Source organism: Piliocolobus tephrosceles, chromosome 2, assembly GCF_002776525.5.
Source record: "Piliocolobus tephrosceles isolate RC106 chromosome 2, ASM277652v3, whole genome shotgun sequence".
NCBI classification, from domain to species: domain Eukaryota; kingdom Metazoa; phylum Chordata; class Mammalia; order Primates; family Cercopithecidae; genus Piliocolobus; species Piliocolobus tephrosceles.
The window spans coordinates 103,043,993-103,063,842 of NC_045435.1; the positions used below are offsets into that span (position 1 = coordinate 103,043,993).

The 19,850-nt window shown below is 43.3% G+C and overlaps 1 protein-coding gene across 5 annotated transcripts in view; it reads right to left on the reverse strand.

Annotated features, from left to right (window-relative positions):
- Positions 1-19,850, reverse strand: part of YEATS2 (YEATS domain containing 2) — a 106,763-nt gene that overhangs the window by 33,991 nt on the left and 52,922 nt on the right. For all 5 annotated transcript variants that reach the window (XM_023187576.1, XM_023187574.1, XM_023187575.1 and 2 more), the window contains exons 12-17: positions 18,637-18,798; positions 16,342-16,445; positions 13,647-13,754; positions 12,680-12,862; positions 1,961-2,219; positions 855-1,016 (exon numbers count right to left, since the gene is read on the reverse strand). In XM_023187576.1, coding sequence (XP_023043344.1) covers positions 855-1,016; positions 1,961-2,219; positions 12,680-12,862; positions 13,647-13,754; positions 16,342-16,445; positions 18,637-18,798 — 978 coding nt within the window. The remainder of the gene's footprint in view (positions 1-854; positions 1,017-1,960; positions 2,220-12,679; positions 12,863-13,646; positions 13,755-16,341; positions 16,446-18,636; positions 18,799-19,850) is intronic.

Genomic DNA, 19,850 nt, shown 5'->3' on the forward strand with positions numbered 1-19,850 from the left:
TTTCTCGATACGTCAAAGCAAAAGTTTCTGTAACTGCAAATAAACGGCCTCATTTCCACGGGGCTTTAAGACTTACACACCGAGGCAGAGTCTGTATTTCTCTTTCCATCTCCAAACCTAGCAGAAGTAAGGAATACATCCAAACCAGCTGCCCCCAAGCTTTGCGGCACCAGGGAACAGTTTCATCGAAGAGAATTTTTCCATGACTTGCGGCAGGAGGTGGGGGGTGGTTTTGGGATGAAACTGTTCCACCTGAGATCATCAGACATTAGATTCTCATAAGGAGCGCGCAACCTAGATCCCTCGTATGCACAGTTCTCAACAGGGTTTGCGCTCCTGTGAGAATCTAGCGCCACTGCTGATCTGACGGGAGGCAGAGCTCAGACAGTAATGCTCCTTCACCCTCCGCTCACCTTCTGCTGTGCGGCGCAGGGGTTGCGGACCCCCATCTAAACAAAGCCAAACGGAAGCACTCGATTCTAATCCTATGCCAACCTGTCCCCCAAAACAGACTTCCAGCTTCTCTGAGTAGATGGATCTTCCCTCAGGTATCACCAGATAATTTTCAGACACCACTTCATTCATGGTTCCTGTAGACGGCTTTCTCCTAACAGCCTCACTAGCCATCTCTCTCCAGTGTGATTCATTCCTGATCCCAAACGCTGAGGAGCAAACCCACTTCTAGTTAAATTATTGTTATGTGTTAAATCCATCTGGGCAAATGCTACCATTACACCACCCAACAGAGTTACGGAAACGCTTTCTGAAACAGGTAAGAACTACCCTCAGGTGGACAAGATGAACACACACACAGAACCAACGACCAAATGATTCAACCCAACGGTTTCACTTACTAGCACTGTTTGTAGCTCGCAGGATGGCTCCCTGAGGGATCAGCAGCAGTTTTCCTTTTCCTGAAGGGTTCTTGCTGTTTGTAGTTAGGTAGAGTTTAGTGCCAGGAGGCAAATTTGCCAAGTTGGCCAAATTAGTGGCTGGTAGCTGCAATGTTGCCATTACTAAAATGGTAAAGGAGAAAAAATTGTAAGATAAATTGAAACTAAGGGCAACACTCTAAAATACAAGGCAATAAAATCTTATTTTAGAACACTAACAAGCAATAAATTCAAAGTTTGTTTCCCAGATGCACAGTGCTTTAAAGACTGATATTCTTAAATATCCTGCTAATTAAAAAATAATTTATAGACCAGAAAAGCCTGCCAGAGGCTCTTTATATTTGTATATAATAGGGTGACCCTATGTCCTGGTTCTGCCTAAAACAGTTCTAGGTTACACTCGTCCCACTGTAACTATTAACAGTGACTCTTTTTACTCTCAAAAATACTGTGGTTTGGACAATTAATGAAATAATCACCCTATCTATGGAGGAATACATATTTTCCCCCATTTGTTTAAAGTCAAAGTTAGGGCAAATTTGTGCTCCTGACTGGCAAGTACTGTTGGCTCTCTGTATCCCCATAGATTGGGAGAAAAATTAGATAAGTACATCTGTACTGAACATGTACAGACTTTTTCTTGTCATTATTCCTTAAACAACAGAGTGTAACAACTATTTACACAGCATTTACATTGTTATTAGGTACTAAAATAACCTAGAGATGATGTAAAAGTACACCAGAAGATGTGCATAGGGGACTCGAGCATCCGTAGATTTTGCTACCTGCAGTAGGGAGTCCTGGAACCAATCCCCCACGGTACCGAGAAATGGTGTGTGTGTGTGTGTGTGTGTGTGTGTGTGTGTGTGTGTAAACTTAAAGCTAAATACCTACAGACCTTTATGTGAAATGTCCCATAAAAAAGAACAAACATTTCAATACACTTCTTACAGCATCAACCTAACTAGGCTTTCCTAGACAAGATCAAATAGCAAATAAAATCACTAGCAAAGGAAATTTTGGACAGAGCTTCCGCTGAAAGGGCTCCCAATGATGATCCGTTTTACCTGAACCCTGGGATCCACTCTTCTGAGGACCAGTGGCAGTGACCTGGGCTTTAGTTAAGGTCTGCACTGGCTGAGCAACAATGGTTCCTCCACCTCCACTCACAATTGCTTTGGCAACTCCTTGGGTCACAACTTGCTTTGGACCAACTGCTTTGGAGACAGAAGAGCTGGCCTTGGCTACCAGGATCTGGCCACCACTGATCGCCACAGCCTGCTTCACTGTTGAAGGTAAAGCAGACCCAACTGGTACCCCGACAACCTGTTCAAAACAGAGCAGAGTCCAACGGTGCTTCAAGAGCTCTTAGAACAGCAGTCACCGTTTTGGCAAAGAGCAAAACAAAGACCCGCACACAATACATGCAGCCTAATTCAGTCATCTAGGAAATCTACTTACACAGGTGTGAACGGCAACCGTATTTCTTACACTTGGGTATTACAATAATAGAATCTTAACAATTGTTGTCTTACCTAAGCTACTTTTTATAACTTACATTAATAGAAAATTTGGGAAATTCAGAAGTATAAAGAAAAAAGTTTGGCCGGGCATGGTGGCTCATGCCTTTAAGTAATCCCAGCACTTTGGGAGGCCAAGGCAGGAGGATCATTTGAGGTCAGGAGTTCGAGACCAGCCAGGCCAACATGGTGAATCTAGTCTCTACTAAAAATACAAAAATTAGCTGGGCATGGGGGCACGCACATGTAGTTCCATCTACTCTGGAGGCTGAGGTGGAAGAATCCCTTGAACCTGGGAGGCGGAGGCTGCAGTGAGCGGAGATCATGCCACTGTACTCCAGTCTGGGTGACAGAGTAAGACTCTGTCTAAAAAAAAAAAAACAAAATTAGCCAGTACAGTGGCACACATCTGTAGTCCCAGCTATTCAGGAGGCTGAGGCAGGGGACGATCCCTTGAGCCTAGGAGATCAAGGCTGCAGTGAGCCGTGATCACACCACTGCCCTCCAGCCTGGATGACAGAGCAAGACCCTGTCTAAGAAAAAAAAGAAAAAAGAAAAAAGCAAGAATCATATTTAGGCCAGGTGTGGTGGTTCACGCCTGTAATCCCAGCACTTTGGGAGGCTGAGGCGGGCAGATCATGAGGTCAGGAGATCGAGACCATCCTAGCTAACACGTGAAACTTTGTCTCTACTGAAAATATAAAAAATTAGCCAGGTGTGGTGGCGGGCGCCTGTGGTCCCAGCTACTGGGGAGGTTGAGGCAGGAGGACGGCGTGAACCCAAGAGGCGGAACTTGCAGTGAGCTGAGATGCACTGCTCCAGTGAGCTGGAGTGCACTGCGCTCCAGTGAGCTGGAGTGCACTGCGCTCCAGCCTGGGTGACAGAGCAAGACTCTGTCTCAAAAATAATAATAATAATATTAATATTTAACTGTTTAAAAAAAAAAAAGACCCCAGTACCCAAATAATGAAAATTAGAAGTATCTAGTTTCAAAAGTAAAATGAATTCTTTTAAGAAAATACTCAGGAGTGTTTTTAAAACAAAGTCAATAGTAGGATGTTCAATTAAAGGAAACACTGAATGAATGGCAAATTGGAGCAGTGTTTCCCACTCCCCGGCTCTTTATTTCATAAAAAGAACTTCTCACCAGAAACTAGATGAACAGACTTCCACAAGGTTAGAAGAAATGCAAATGATCTACCTTCTTAAGGCAAAAAAGACTAACAGGATCACCCATCAGATTGGGGGAGAAAAAAGCTTAAAAGTCTGATAACACCAAGAAGTTACTAGAGGCTGTGGGGAAAATAGGAATTTTTGCTCACTGTTGGTAGGAAGATAAATTTGGACAGCCATTCCAGAAAGGCACTGGCCTATCTGTTAAAACGGAAAATTCACATACCCCCATATAGTAGGAATTCTATTTTTAGGCGTATATCCTAGAGAAACAGACATGTGTTCAAGGGAACATATACAACGATGTCCAACACAGCATTATTTTTACCAAAAGCTGTTAGCAACCTTAATGTCTCCAGCATGCAACACCATTCTTAATGTCTACAGATAGAGGAATGGACAAACTGTGGCATAAGACAGACAATGAAAGGTCATACGAACTAGAACTATATATATTAGGGATATAATAGTATAAACAGACTGGAAGAATAAGAAAGTGAAAAGGGAGTTGCAGAAAAATGTAAGTAGAAATATCTTTTATGTAAACCTTCAAAACACAAACAACATCATGTTTCCTATGACCATGTATTCATGTAATTAAGCACATGGAGTAGAAGGCTACACATCAAAGTCATGACAGTGCTTGCTGCCTCTGGGAAGAACAAAGTGGACTTCAACTTTATCAGAAATGTTTTATTTGGAGAAAAAAGATCTGAAGTAAACATGAATATGTAAATTTGGGGTGGAGGATATGGGCATACTGATTACTTAATTCTCTACCTATGTTGCTGGAATTTTAGAGTATTTCTAAATTTTAAAATAAGATTATTCAGAAGGTAGAATGAAACGATAAACCATATGCAACTGATAAGTAGGAAGTTTTAAATAAAAAATTACTATATCATATATGGTTTCTGTTCAAAGACTGTGAGTACAGTAAAATACATTTACCATGTACTCGAATAATACAGCTGATATAAAGAAAACAGTCCCTTGGCCAGGCATGGTGGCTCATGCCTGTAATCCCAGCACTTTAGGAGGCCGAGGCGGGTGGATCACAAGGTCAAGAGATCGAGATTGTCTTGGCCAACATGGTGAAACCTCATCTCTACTAAAATTACAAGGAATTAGCCAGGCGAGGTGGCGGGCGCCTGTAGCCCCAGCTACTCAGGCCGAGGCGGGTGGATCACAAGGTCAAGAGATGGAGATTGTCTTGGCCAACATGGTGAAACCTCATCTCTACTAAAATTACAAGGAATTAGCCAGGCGAGGTGGCGGGCACCTGTAGCCCCAGCTACTCAGGAGGCTGAGGCAGGAGAATCACTTGAACCCAGGAGGCGGAGGTTGCAGTGAACTGAGACCACGCCAGTGCACTCCAGCCTGGTGACAGAGCAAGACTTCGTCTCAGAAAAAAAAAAAAAGAAAACAGTACCTTAATCAAGTATTATAAACCACAGTGTCACACAGAGGAAACAGTGTAGTTTTCGGTAAGCAGACAGATCTGGTTTCCCAGGTTAGTTATTATTAGTTAGTAGCTAGGTAAGTTATTTAACCTCTCTGAGTTTTACCATCAGCCTCCTCATCTATAAAATATGGATAACATTTACCCCCAAAATCATGAAGCAAAATGAGAACAAATTAATAGGATGCCTAGCTAACAAGACATCTGTTGTTGTTCATCACAACATTTCAACTGAAGAATAATCCACAAGGGGACGTGGAGACCAGCAAAGGACAGCCAAAGGACAGACATTTGTGGCTGTCTTCCGCATTTGGCCAAGGCAGAGACCTCGATCTTAACCTCTGGATTCAGCGGGTGAAACAGAAATTAATCTTGAGTGAATTATACAACACTGGGATCTGCCTGCTGCTTTACACTATTCCAGGAAGAGAAATTAAGATGAGCAAAATGCTGTTAATTGTTGAAACTGGGTTACAGGCAAGTGGGATTCATCACAATAGTCTCTCTACTTTTCTGTACGTTTAAGAAAGGAGGGAAGGAAAGAAGAAACAAAATAAAATAACCAATTTTAAAAAGCAAGTTAACCTAGAATGAAGACAAATTCCCCCTGGCTCTCCTGGTTTGGATGAAACATCCCTTATTACCCACATATTACCCACATCTACATCTCTGTTTTGTTTTTTTTGAGACAGAGTATTGCTCTTGTTGCCCAGGTTAGAGCGTAGTGGCGCGATCTTGGCTCATGGCAACCTCCGCCTCTTGGGTTCAAGCGATTCTCCTGCCTTAGCTTCCCGAGCAGCTGGGATTACGGGCACGCGCCACCCCTCCTGGCTAATTTTGTATTTTTAGTAGAGATGGGGTTTCTCCATGTTGGCCAGGCTGATCTCGAACCCCTGACATCAGGTGATCTGTCCTCCTCGGCCTCCCGAAGTGCTGGGATTACAGGCATGAGCCACCACACCTGGCCTACATCTCTGTTCTAACTGCATGAACTTCATTCTGCAGGGACCTGTAGAGTTTCTGTAGCCACAGAGCAGGGCAAGGTCATCCTCCTAGCGATGTGGAAATACGGAAACTCTTCTTACTGATAAAGAACTTTTCTGTATATTTACAAAAGAAAAAAAAAAACCTTAATGTAGCAAAACTTTTTGGGGGTGTGGCAGAAACTGCTAATTGAACCCCAATATCTACTATTTCCTTCTCCTCTCATGTAACAGAGCCCCCAGTTTTCAGCTGGGGGAATGGCCACATGGAATCACAACTCTTATTTCTAGCCCTCCCGGACCTAGGAGTAGCTGTCTGGTTTCTGGCTAACGCGATGTGTGCAGAAGTGAGTGCAACTTTCGGGCTGTGTCTGCCCTCAGTTCTCCCCCTGCTCCCTTCCTTCTGGCAAGAAGTGTGAACGTGGAGGCATGAGATGAAGTGTTTTCTTAGTCTACAAGCTGAAAGCCAAATTTTGAGAATGGCAGAGCAAAAAAGGAAAGGCAGGAGGAATCTAGATTCTTGATGACTGGGTGAGAGAAATAAACTTACTTAAGGTTCTGGTGTTCAGGTTTCTCTGCTGTAGTAGCTGAACTTTTCTCTTAACTAAGATAGTAGTCTTCATATCTCCTAAACATATCAAACTTAATAACCTATTTCACAAGTTAAATTTCACAGAATTCTACTTTTATATTCCTAAACTAACAAAGAAAGAACTTAAAGAAAACAATATACACATTTTAGACCTACTTCAATTTCTTTCCTCAAATTATATGCACCCGACTTGCTTTTTCCTTCTTATGCCAACTGCTTCAAAGTTTTCAGGATATGACACACAATTTCTCCAAGAGCCTGGTAAAACCTAGTATCCTGCTGGACATGGTGGCTCACACCTGTAATCCCAGCACTTTGGGAGGCCGAGGCGGGTGAATCATTAGAGGTCAGGAATTTGAGACCAGCCTGAGGAACATGGTGAAACCCAGTCTTTATTTAAAAATTAAAAAAAATGGCCAGGCGCAGTGGCTCATGCCTGTAATCCTAGCATTTTAGGAGGCCAAGGTGGGCGGATCACGAGGTCAGGAGTTCGAGACCAGCCTGGCCAACATGGTGAAACCCCGTCTCTACTAAAAATACAAAAAACTTAGCTGGGTGTGGTGGTGGGCGCCTATAATCCCAGGTACCTGGGAGGCTGAGGCAGGAGAATTGCTTGAACCCAAAAGGCGGAGGCTGCAGTGAGCCTAGATCGCCCACTGCTCTCCAGCCCAGGCGACGGTGCGAGACTCCAGCTCAAAAAAAAAAAAAAAAGAAAAAAATTAGCTGGGCGCGGTGGCACGGGCCTGTGGTCCCAGCTACTGAGGAGGCTGAAGTAGAAGTACAGCTTGAGCCCAGGAGGCAGAGGTTGCAGGGAGTCAAGACTGCACCACTGCACTCCAGCCTGGGCAACAGAGCGAGACTGTCTCAAAAAGAAACCTGTTATCCCAAGTCAGCCACTAGAGGGCAGTCTTCACTAGCAGAGCTTATCCACAATGTGCACACCGCCTGGGAGATGACCACCACGACCTCCCTACCTTCCTTCTGGAAAACAGGAGAATGAAGAAGTCTGCATTCTGTTCGGAAAAACTCTGCAGCTGATTATGAACACCATTAAGAAGGTGTAAGGGCTCTTAAATAAGACAGTATTACCCAACATTAGTTTGTTAGTTTTTTTAAACAACATACTTTGGCCAGGTACAGTGGCTCATGCTTATAACCCCAACACTTTGGGAGGCTGAGGCAGGCAGACTGCTTGAGCCCAGGAGTTCAAGACCAGCCTGGGCAACATAGTGAAAACCAGTCTCCACAAAATACAGGGGAAAAAACAAAAATAAAAAACCTAATAGGGTATAGTGGTGTCACCTGAAGTCCTGGGAGGCTGAGGTGGGATTGCTGGAGTGCAGGGAGGCTGAGACTATGGTGAGTTATGGTCATGAAACAAAACAAAACAAAAAACCCACAACAGCAACAACCACCAAAAAGACATCTTTCGGCCTAGAGCCTGAATTCACCTACCGACTCTTCTCATTCTCTTCCCATTCAATAATCCTCTCTCTATTGCTAATTTCCTTCTAACTTGAGAAAGCAGACGCCCTTTGTTTTATATTTGTTATACACTTAACTTCAATTCATGCTTTGATTAAAGTTTTTTTTTTTTTTTTGAGACGGAGTCTCGCTCTGTCACCCAGGCTGGAGTGCAGTGGCCTGATCTCGGCTCACTGCAAACTCCGCCTCCCGGGTTCACGCCATTCTCCTGCCTCAGCTTTCCAAGTAGCGTGGACTACAGGCACCCGCCGCCACGCCCGGCTAATTTTCTGCATTTTTAGTAGAGACGGGGTTTCACCGTGTTAGCCAGGATGGTCTCGATCTCCTGACCTCGTGATCCACCCGCCTCGGCCTCCCAGAGTGCTGGGATTACAGGTGTGAGCCACCGCGCCCGACCTGATTAAATGTTTTTATCTCTGCCCCCCCTGTTTCCTACACATACCTTGGGCAAGTCAGAATTTACTTCAGCAAACTGAAGGGGAAGAGTCTGTATCTGAGATTTTCCCTCCAGATATTAAAAAATATGGCTGTTTACAAGTTAAGTGCTCACTGATAACCTTTACCGTGGTATTTAAGCATGGATACCCCTGATACTCACATTAGTTACTATTTACTGAGCACCTGCGCTGTGCTAGGTAGGTCGGTCCTTCATATACAATCTCTAATTCTACAACCCTGAAAGACCAGGGCTCAGAACCTGCACAGGTTATACTAGTAATGAGTGGCTGAGATCTGAGACTTGCAACAAGCTCTAACTGCAAAGCTCATGCTGCTTTTACTTTAACACACTGCTTCCTTCCAATATGGAACTACTTATTCCTCAGTTGTCCCTTTTCATGGCAAAGGTAGCACCTCCTCCCACTTTCAGGAAAAAGATCAGCTGTGTTTCTGTTGTCCCAAAGTAGCATGGAGGGTAAAACAGTGCCATTTTTTGCCACCCTCCTGTTTCCTGGTGTATATATATATATATTTTTAAAGACGGATTCTTGCTGTCTCCCAGGCTGGAGTACAGTGGCGTGATCTCGGTTCACTGCAACCTTGATCTCCCAGGTTCAAACAATTCTCCCGCCTCAGCCTCCTAAGTAGCTGGGATTACAAGGACACGCCACCACGCCCAGCTAATTTCTATATTTTTAGTAGAGACAAGGTCTCACTATGTTGGCCAGGCTGGTCTCGAACTCCTGACCTCAGGTGATCTACCCACCTCGGCCTCCTGAAGTGCTGGAATTACAGGCATGAACCACACACCCAGCCTGTTCTCTGGCATAGTTTCTAGGAATGCACTTCAGCAATAACCAGGAACGGTCTGTACTTGCAGACAGCTCCTTATCTCAACTGCTAATCAGGGATTCCATTTCCTGGATAAACAGTGGTATCATCTCAGGCCCTACTGCTTCTCTGCAGTTCTTTCACACTTTGCTATGGTTTTTCTTTTCAGATGCCCTTAAACTATATTTAGGCCATTCTGGCACAGACCCAACTATTTCCTCCAACTTTACATTTACCATTAAGTAGGTGGCCATGTGACCAAAGTGCAAAAAATGGAAACTAACTTATCCAAGAGCTTCTAACATAAACAGCAATGCTAAGTAGATTCAAAGCAGAAATCGGTAAAACCATCTATCCCTATGTGAAGCAAAACAGATTTTGAGATACATATAAGACAAGCCTGAATAGGAAGTTCAGATGACAATAACTGATTTACTAAGGGATTTTGGCAGATTTCTTACCCCTGAAGCCAGAACCACAGTGGGAGCCTAGGAAGCAGCTGGGGATGCCTGTCTTAGTCATTCTGGCTATGAATGCCTCAAAATCAAATGTGATGCTGTAGCATCATGATTCCTAAATCTGCTGCCTAAGCAGATGAATCAGCAGGGACACTTATTAAAAACCTAGATTCCAGGGATCTCAAGAAGATTCTGATTCGTTAAGTTTGAGATGGTGGCCTAGGTAGCTATCAGCAGATGATTCTTATAATCAGGTAAGTCTGAGAAAGTAGTTAATAAACGTACAGATTTTAGAACCACTGATAACACTATGAATTTTTTTTTTTTTTTGAGATGGAGTTTTGCTCTTGTTGCCCAAACTGGAGTGCAATGGCAAGATATCGTCTCACTGCAACCTCTGCCTGCTGGGTTCAAGCGATTCTCCTGCCTCAGCCTCCTGAGTAGCTGGGATTATAGTCGCCCACCACCACGTCCAGCTAATTTTTTGTATTTTTAGTAGAGACGGGGTTCACTACGTTGGCCAGACTGGTCTTGAACTCCTGACCTCAGGCGATCCACCCGCCTCGACCTCCCAAAGTGCTGGAATTATAGGCGTGAGCCACTGCGACCAGCCCTCACTATGAATTTTTAACTTGATCCTAATCTCTACCTAATATCTAAAATCTTTGTCTATTTTGGGGGATTCTTCTCAAAACAATTCATTTGCCTTAGATAGGCAGGCTGGGTTTCAAGCTGAAAAACATCTACATAATATTCTTTTTTTTTTTTTTTTTTGGAGACAGAGTTTCACTCTTGTTGCCCAGGCTGGAGTGCAATGCTGCGATCTCGGCTCACTGCAATTTCTACCTCCCGCGTTCAAGCAATTCTCCTGCCTCAGCCTCCTGAGTAGTTGGGATTACAGGAGCCCGCCACCATGCCCAACTAATTCTTGTATTTTTAGTAGAGACAGAGTTTCACCATGTTGACCTGGCTGGTCTTCAACGTCTGACCTCAGGTGATCCGCACGCCTCGGCCTCTCAAAGTGCTGGGATTACAGGGATGAGCCACCACGTCCTACCATTGTTTTTTGATTTTCAGACAGTCTTCCTCTGTCACCCAGGCTGAAAAGCAGTGGCACAATCTTGGCTCACTGCAACTTCCCCCTCCTGGGTTCAAGTGATTCTCCTGCCTCAGCCTCCCAAGTAGCTGGGATTACAGGTGCACGCCACCCACCACACTCGGCTTTTGTATTTTTAGTAGAGACGGGGTTTCACCACATTGGACAGGCTGGTCTCAAACTCCTGACCTCAAGTGATCCGCCCATCTCAGACTCCCAAAGTGTTGGGTGGCTCACACGTGTGAGCCACCGCACCCAGTCCATATCTTAATAGCTTTAGAGTATACCCGCCAAAGGTTGAGATAATTTAACCCCGATATTCTAAAAGCATACCGAGGTTAGAGACAACCACTTTTCATTAGTTCTGGAATGGGGAGGTTGGAGTTAGCAGGCCTGAGTTTAAACACTTTGTCATTTATTAGCTGTAACGCTCCAAGGAAGCTGTTTAACCTCTGAGCCACAGTTTCCTCATTCGTAAAACAGGGGTGAAAATCCCCACCCTCCAGGGTTGTGTGTGGATTACAGATAATGTATAAATACAAGCAAAGCATACAAAAGCACTCAATATTGATTCCATAGTCATCTACCACACTGATGATGTTTTAGTCAATGACAGACTGCCTATATAACAGTGGTCCCATAAGATTGTAACAGTGTATTTTTACAGTACCTTTTCTTTGTTAGATATGTTGAGATCCACAGATACTTATTGTCCTATTACAACTTCCTACAGTATTCAATAGTAACATGCCGAACAGGTTTACAGCCTACGAGCAATAGGCTACACCATACAGCCTAGGTGTATAGTTAGCTATTCTATCTACATTTAAGTACACTGTGATGTTCACACAACAAAATCACCTAATGACACGTCTCAGAATGTACCTCAGAATGATGATTAGCTGATGCATGGTTACATTTCCAACTGATTCAGGAAAACATGGCTCTATGTGCTATTTCATTTTTTTATTTTTTATTTTTTTGAGACGGAGTCTCGCTGTCACCCAGGTTGGAGTGCGGTGGTGTGATCTCGGCCCACCACAACCTCTGTCTCCCAGGTTCAAGTGATTCTCCTGCTTCAGCCTCCTCAGCAGCTGGGATTACAGGCGCAGGCCACCACGCCCAGCTAATTTTGTATTTTTAGTAGAGATGGGGTTTCTCCATGTTGGTCAGGCTGGTCTCGAACTCCCAACCTCAGGCAATCTGCCTGCCTCGTCCTCCCAAAGTGCTGGGATTATAGGCATGAGTGACCATGCCTGGCCTCTATGTGCTATTTTAAAATTCTCTCAATACATTAATTCTCCCGTACCTCCAAATTATAAAAAAAAAATGAACTCTACAAAAAGCTAAGAATCATTAAATAGATAACAGCCCGAACATCAGCGGTATAAACTACAGCATTCTCCTATCAGAAATAAACAAGTCAACAGCGGATCCCTTTTAGAGATGAATCAAGTAGAAAGTTGTGGCCATGAGTCAGTTGCCTTCACTGCCAGAGACAGCAGTGTTCCCCTGCCTCTTGGACCATTCCTGGATCCTTTGTAATACATAACCCAGCTCCTGCCAATGATTACTACAGGAGTAGAAGAGTTTCACACCAATGGACTTGTTTTTCCTGCTGGGCTTTCACCCACAGGTTCTTACGGGATCAGCAACCCTGACACCCTGAATCTTTTCAGCACCTGTCGATTATTTAGGCAAACATCATCATTTACATGTGAACTTTCCCACCTCTACCCAACACAAACCTTGGAGGGCTGAACCTTTGTTGACTGGGCAATCCCTTCTCCAGTAGTTATGACCTGTTTCTGAGGGGACACAGCTATCATGTGACCCCCTTTCACAGTCACATACTGCGGGAGTGGTGACTGGCTGGCAGCTCCTGTTGCGGGCACGTGAGGTGCTTCACCAGGTTCCTGTTTGATGATTACCTTGCAACAAACATGATAATGACACTGAATAAACATCCATAAACATCCCATTTTATAAAGCTGCTAATATCTGAATCTCTTCTGTTTGCAGGGATTAATGAATTGATGAAACTTGATCTGTAAAGAATGACTCCACCAGAAGGGTAAATATACATACTACTTAAACACATTCCATACCAGCTATTAAAGGGACCAATAGTAGGATCTGAACTTGATTCTGTGCTCCTGTAATAACACAGTTACTTGTTTTAGAGACTGTGGCAAATGACAGCAGAGACAAACACACACACACAGTTTGTGCTCCATGAATTCCCATCTTGCTGGACTCCAACGGCTGCCCTGAGGACATCATTAAATACCTAGAAGCACATCTCAGAATGAGAAGCTAAGACCTACTAAAAAGTAACATGTTTATAGGCCAGGCAAGGTGGCTCATGCCTGTAATCGCAGCACTTTGGGAGTCCGAGGTGGGAGGATCACAAGCTCGGGAGTTCGAGACCAGCCTGACCAACATGGTGAAATCCCGTCTCCACTAAATAGCAAGGCGTGGTGGCGCGTCCCTGTAATCCCAGCTGCTCAGGAGGCTGAGGCAGGAGAATCGCTTGAACCCAGGAGGCGGAGGTTGCAGTGAGCTGACGCGGTGTCACTGCACTCGAGCCTGGGTGACAAAGTGAGACTCCGTCTCAAAAAAAAAAGTAACACGTTGTAGGGGTGGTGTCAATCAACTCCAACATGCCACAAAAAGTACTATGACTTCTGGGATAATATCCTAATACATACTTACTTTTGTGAAAGCTCCAAGTCCTCCTGTTATAGGTTTGGGGCTTTGAACCTTAGGGTGACTCCCAATTGGGCAAAGAGGTGGCATAGATGCAAACAAAGAATCCTCCTGCTGCGTGTGTAAAAATACATATTTTACCATCAGGATAAATGGGTAATTTCAGATCGTCTAGTCACTTGTATTTAATACAAACCTGTGACATTCTCTAGCAATATAAAGAAACAAAAGACTGGCTGGGTGCGGTGGCTCACGCCTGTAATCCCAGAACTTTGGGAGGCTGAGGTAGGTGGATCACCTGAGGTTGGGAATTCGAAACTAGCCTGACCAACATGGAGAAACTCCGTCTCTACTAAAAATACAAAAATTAGCTGGGTGTGGTGGCGTATGCCTGTAGTCCCAGCTACTCGGAAGGCTGACGTAGGAGAATCGCTTGAACCCGGGAGGCGGAGGTTGTGGTGAGCTGAGATCATGCCACTGTACTCTAGCCTGGGCGACGAGCAAAACTCCACCTCAAAAAAAAAAAGAAAAGAAAAGAAACAAAAGACAAAAAGACATAAAAACCTAAAACTCCCTGGGGTCTTCCAAGCCTCTACACCTGCATTTTAACATTGCTTTAGAAACCAAATGCAAAGAAAAGCTGTAACTTGGAAACAAGCTACTTATCTGTGTCCTGCCGTACGCTGGAAAGATTTCTAACTTACTACCCCTAATATTTGGTTGACTTTATTGGTCTTCCCTGATAGTAGGTAAACCATTAAAGGACAGGGACTTAGTTTATTTTATATCCCTGGAGCCTAGGTACTAAAAACCTAGGCTAAATACTAAAGGACAGGGACTTAGTTTATTTTATATCCCTGGAGCCTAGGTACTAAATAAAGATGTGGGCAGCTGCAATGTTTCAGTAAATACTCTCTTTTAATAGTACTCACAATTGATTTGTAAAATTTACTCAATGAGGCCGGGCGCAGTGGCTCACGCCTGTAATCCCAGCGCTTTGGGAGGCCGAGACGGGTGGATCACAAGGTCAGGAGATCGAAACCATCCTGGCTAATGCGGTGAAACCCCGTCTCTACTAAAGAATACAAAAAAACTAGCCGGGCGACGAGGCGGGCACCTGTAGTCCCAGCTACTTGGGAGACGGAGGCAGGAGAATGGCGTAAACCTGGGAGGTGGAGCTTGCAGTGGGCTGAGATCCGGCCACCGCACTCCAGCCTGGGCGACAGAGCCAGACTCCATCTCAAAAAAAAAAAAAAAATTTACTCAATGAACACCTAGAATACAAAGGAAAAATTTTCAATAAAAACTTAAAAAAACAAAACAAAAAAACTTGAATAATTTGGCAAAGGCAAAGACAATAAAAGTCAACATTCAAAACTTCCGTAGTTTCTCTTTAATTCTCAAACATAAAATGCAAATCTCAGAGGCAATCTGTGAAAATTCAGAAACAAAGAACACTTCTTGAAGGCTGTAGAGTAAAATGATCACTAAGAAACAATAAAAATTAAACCAGAAGGGTTAAGACTTTCAAGATTACTATAATTCAGACATTCATATAACAGTGCCATCACACTACACAGAAGTTAGAGAACAGCCTCACCTTGGAGCAGAAAATCATTCAGTATCATCATTAGCGTTTAATCAAAGAAATGCTGTGTCAGGCACCAGTCATTTGACTGGAACAGGTCAGATCATATTTGGAGTTGTAAATTTTAAAGGACTGCTTACCCAGAAAAAGGGGAGCAGGGGAGAGACTCTGTGGAGGTAAAAGGTTAACACATGGAAAAGGAAACACTGATGTGCCCCAACTTAGGATGGGGTTATGTCTGGATAAACCCATCATAAGAGGAAAACATCATAGGCCAAAAGTGCACTTTTGACTTCCACATTTTCACCGTATGGTGGGTTTATCTGTATATAACCCCAGCGGAAGCTGAGGGCTCACTAAATGCATATTGCTTTTGCACTAAGGTAAAGTCAAAACATTGTAAGTTGGACCACTGTAAGTTGGGAGCCATTTGTATATTTACTTCTTGGTGGTGCAAATACAGAAAAGATAGGAATGTGCTGTCAGATGAATGTTTTTATATTTTTAATTTTTTTTTTTTTATGGGTTAAAGGGTGGAAAGTTTAAGAAGCAAAAGAAAGGGGAGAGGACAGCAGCTCTGTTGCAAGAGAAACAGGTGTCCAAAAGGGAAGAGGTCAGATGAATATTTTTATAAGGAAATATTTTTAACAAACTATTCAAATAAATAAGAAAATGAATAATCTTATCACAGTAAGTTTTCAAATTGATACCGGGTGACTATTTGACACAGGTGCTGTGAAGCATTTTTGACACTATGAAAAGATCCGAGTGAGGTAGTAAAGTCTGCAGTAGATCCAAGTAAGTTAGTAAAGTCTGGAGGTAGTAAAGTCTAGACACCTAATAGCTTGAAGATTTCATTTTATGAAATTTGCATCATCAACTGACACATTCTTGCTGAGGCTGAACATACTATGTTCAGAAACCGGCAAAGTGGCTGGGTGCAGCTCATTCCTGCAACTGCAGTACCTTGGTAGGCGAGGTGGGAGATCTCTTGAGGCCAGGAGTTCAATACAGTTTGGTTAATACAGGGAGCCCCCATCTCCATTTGAAAAATTATTTTTTTTAAATGAAAAGAAAAGCTGGCAAAGTGTAATAACGCAGTAAGAACGTTACCTTGACAGTAGATGTTACAAAACTACTTCCATGAATTTTAGGAACAGGGGAACCTGTTCCTTGGGAGACCTGAGAAGCCGTGGAGATCTTGTTTGTAGGACTTCCTGAGAAGCAAGGCACAATTAAAAGTAAAATATAAACAAAGTAAAATTTACAAAATGTAATTTTAAAGCATTTCCACCATCCTCCCCTCTTTCCCACTATTTATTTTTCATTTTTAAGGGTTGAAAAGTCATTGTTAAGGCTGAAACTAGTATGGAAAAAAACCCTTAAGGACCCATCCCCATGAAGCTGACCTCATGCTCAACCTGAAGAAGGTAAGAAGCTGGTAAGGACATGCAGAAGAATAAGTAGTAAAGTCACTTGTTTTAGACTACTCCTTGTACAATAAAGAGTAGCATATTCTTGTATATTCTACTCCTTATACAATAAAAGACACTATAAAGTATTCTATTTCTATGCTCTACTCCTTATACAATGAAAGATACTATAACATAATGATACTGTTTAACAAATGTGCCAGAATACATGCATTCTGCTAGCTCCTTCAAAGTAGTTTCACCAGAAAGTTACGCCTATTCCAAAATGCTGCCAACATTATTATTATTTTTTTTTTTTTTCATGCAACGGAGTCTCACTCTGTCACCTGGGTTGGAGTGCAATGGCCTGATCTTGGCTCACTGCAACCTCCACCTACCGGTTCAAGTGATTCTCCCACCGCAGCCTCCCCAGTAGCTGGAATGACAGGTGCACGCCACCACATCTGGCTAATTTTTGTATTTTTAGTAGAGATGGGTTTTGCTATGTTGGCCAGGCTGGTCTCGAACTCCTGACCTCAGGTGATCCGCCCACCTTGGCCTCCCAAAGTGCTGGGGTTATGGGCATGAGCCACCGCGCCTGGCCAACATTAAACATTTTATATTCCATTTGTACAACTGCCTTTAGGGTCCGAAAAAAATTTAGTCATATTATCTATAGGCAACAAGTCAAGACCCCAAATAGTATTTAATCATTTACTCCACTTACCAAACTTGCCTCCAAAGACTTCTGGCTGATTCCTAAAACCAAATGTCATGAAATAACACCTATTTGGCATCCCTAAGTATGTTCAAAAGATACTGGGTAAGCCTTGAACACAGCAATTTTTAAGGGCATTCCACAGTTATAATCATTATTAAAGTTTAGCCTTTCCAAAAATAAAAACTGCTTGGAAAACCCCAACATACATTCATGTGTTAAATCCAATAGGTTAAACAAACAACAACAAAAAAATCAGTCTCATTATCTTATAATTGTCCCTTTTATTTCATTTGTCTTCTACTTCTCTTAATTAGAAGTGAAAGCTACAGGGAAGTTTATAGTTAGGAGCTTGTGTTTAAATACAGGTTGAACAGGGCTGGGCGCGGTGGCTCATGCCTGTAAATCCAGCACTCTGTGAGGCTGAGGCGGGTGGATTGGAGTTTGACACCAGCCTGGCCATGGTGAAACCCTGTCTCTACTAAAAATACAAAAATTAGCTGGGCGTTGTGGCACACGCCTGTAATTCCAGCTACATGGGAGGCTGAGGAAGGAGAATCGCTTGAACTTGGGAGATGGAGGCTGCAGTGAGCCGAGATCACACCACTGCACTCCAGCCTGGGTGAAAGATCAATAGTCTGTCTCAATAAATAAATTAATTAATTAATTAATAATAAATACAGGCTACCTGAAGGGAATAAATAAAATAATGTTAGGGAAAGCATTTCAAAAAAACCTAAAAAGCATGATACAGTTGCATGGGATTATAGTGAGGAACACGGTGAATCCAAGGATGACTTCTTCCTATTAGAGTTCTCTTTAAAACTGAAGGTTTCAATTTCTCCTCCCGCAACCAGAATGGGTCTTCTCTGAAGAAAATAATATCACTTTTTTATTTGACTGGGGAGAAATGTATGTGGCCCACAAGGTTAGCAAAAGCTTCTTTGGAAGCGGTAGTAACCACATTGCTTACAGTCCCCCAAAGAGTAAGTCTTCCAAATGAAAACAAAATCAACTGTTCTTTTAAGAACATTAATTACGGCTTATTTTGAATTTTTAGAAATTAAAAGAAAACTCAAGTAAATTCTAAAAAATGCAACTTTTACAGAGTAAATCTCCCCTCAGAGGAACAGTATTGGCTTTCCTTTTATGTATTCTCTCTTCTCGTTTACGGGAGATTTCATTCTCCAATTACATGGCTACCAAGTAACGGCAGGATTACGTTTTTAATAAAAGATCAAACCCTTTGGATTGTACAAATATTGATCGCATACACACCTGTACTGGGAGTGCTGGCTCCAATCATCTGTCCCGACTGCTTGTCCATGATAACATAAGGATTATTAATAACAGAGCCGGCAGTGCCTTGCTTCACGTGAACTGGAGTGGAAGTCGGGGTTCGAGGCAATGGTGATGGGCTTGGAGTTGATATTGGGGAACCTTATTAATTAAAAAGGGAGAACAGAAACAAAATATACATATTCAACCCATGTAAGATGTCGAGGACAAGGAAGAAGGTCAGTGCCACCAGGACAAAGGTAACACATTGGGAAAATAAAATGGAACTGCATACTCCCGGTACTGAGCAGCAACAGGAGTATAGGGGAGGCAGAGGATGTATGCTTCATGCTCTGCATCCTTATCCTTGGACCAACAGCATCAGCATCACTGAGGAAACTGTAAGAAACAGATATTATGGTCCCATCCTTGACCGACTGAACATAAATCTGCACTTCAACAAGATCTCCTGGTATGCACGTTACAGTAGCAGTGCTTTACACAGCAGTGCAAAACTGCTGAACCTTTTTTTTAACTGCTGAATCTTGATATGATAAATCTTTTAACACCACAGGCAGGCTGTTATAGTACTGGTTATACTCAAAGACACTAAAATTAGGGAGAAAATTAGTAAGTGCCAGGTGCGGTGGCTCATGCCAGTAATCCCAGCACTTTGGGAGGCTGAGGTGGGTGGATCACCTGAGGTTGTGAGTCCAAGAGCAGCTTGACCAACATGGAGAAACACTGTTCTCTACTAAAAATACAAAATTAGCTGTGTGTGGTAGCGCATGCCAGTAATCCCAGCTACTCGGGAGGTTGAGGCAGGAGAATCCCTTGAACCCGGGTGACGGAGGTTACAGTGAGGCAAAATCGCACCATTGCCCTCCAGCCTGGGCAACAAGAAAGAAAGGAAAGAAAGAGAAGAGGGGCCGGGCGCGGTGGCTCAAGCCTGTAATCCCAGCACTTTGGGAGGCCAAGATGGGCGGATCACGAGGTCAGGAGATCGAGACCATCCTGACTAACACGGTGAAACCCTGTCTCTACTAAAAAAAAAAAAATACAAAAAACTAGCCGGGCGAGGTGGCGGGCACCTGTAGTGTAGTCCCAGCTACTCGGGAGGCTGAGGCAGGAGAATGGCGTGAACCCGGGAGGCGGAGCTTGCAGTGAGCCGAGATCGTGCCACTGCAGTCCAGCCTGGGCGACAGAGCGAGACT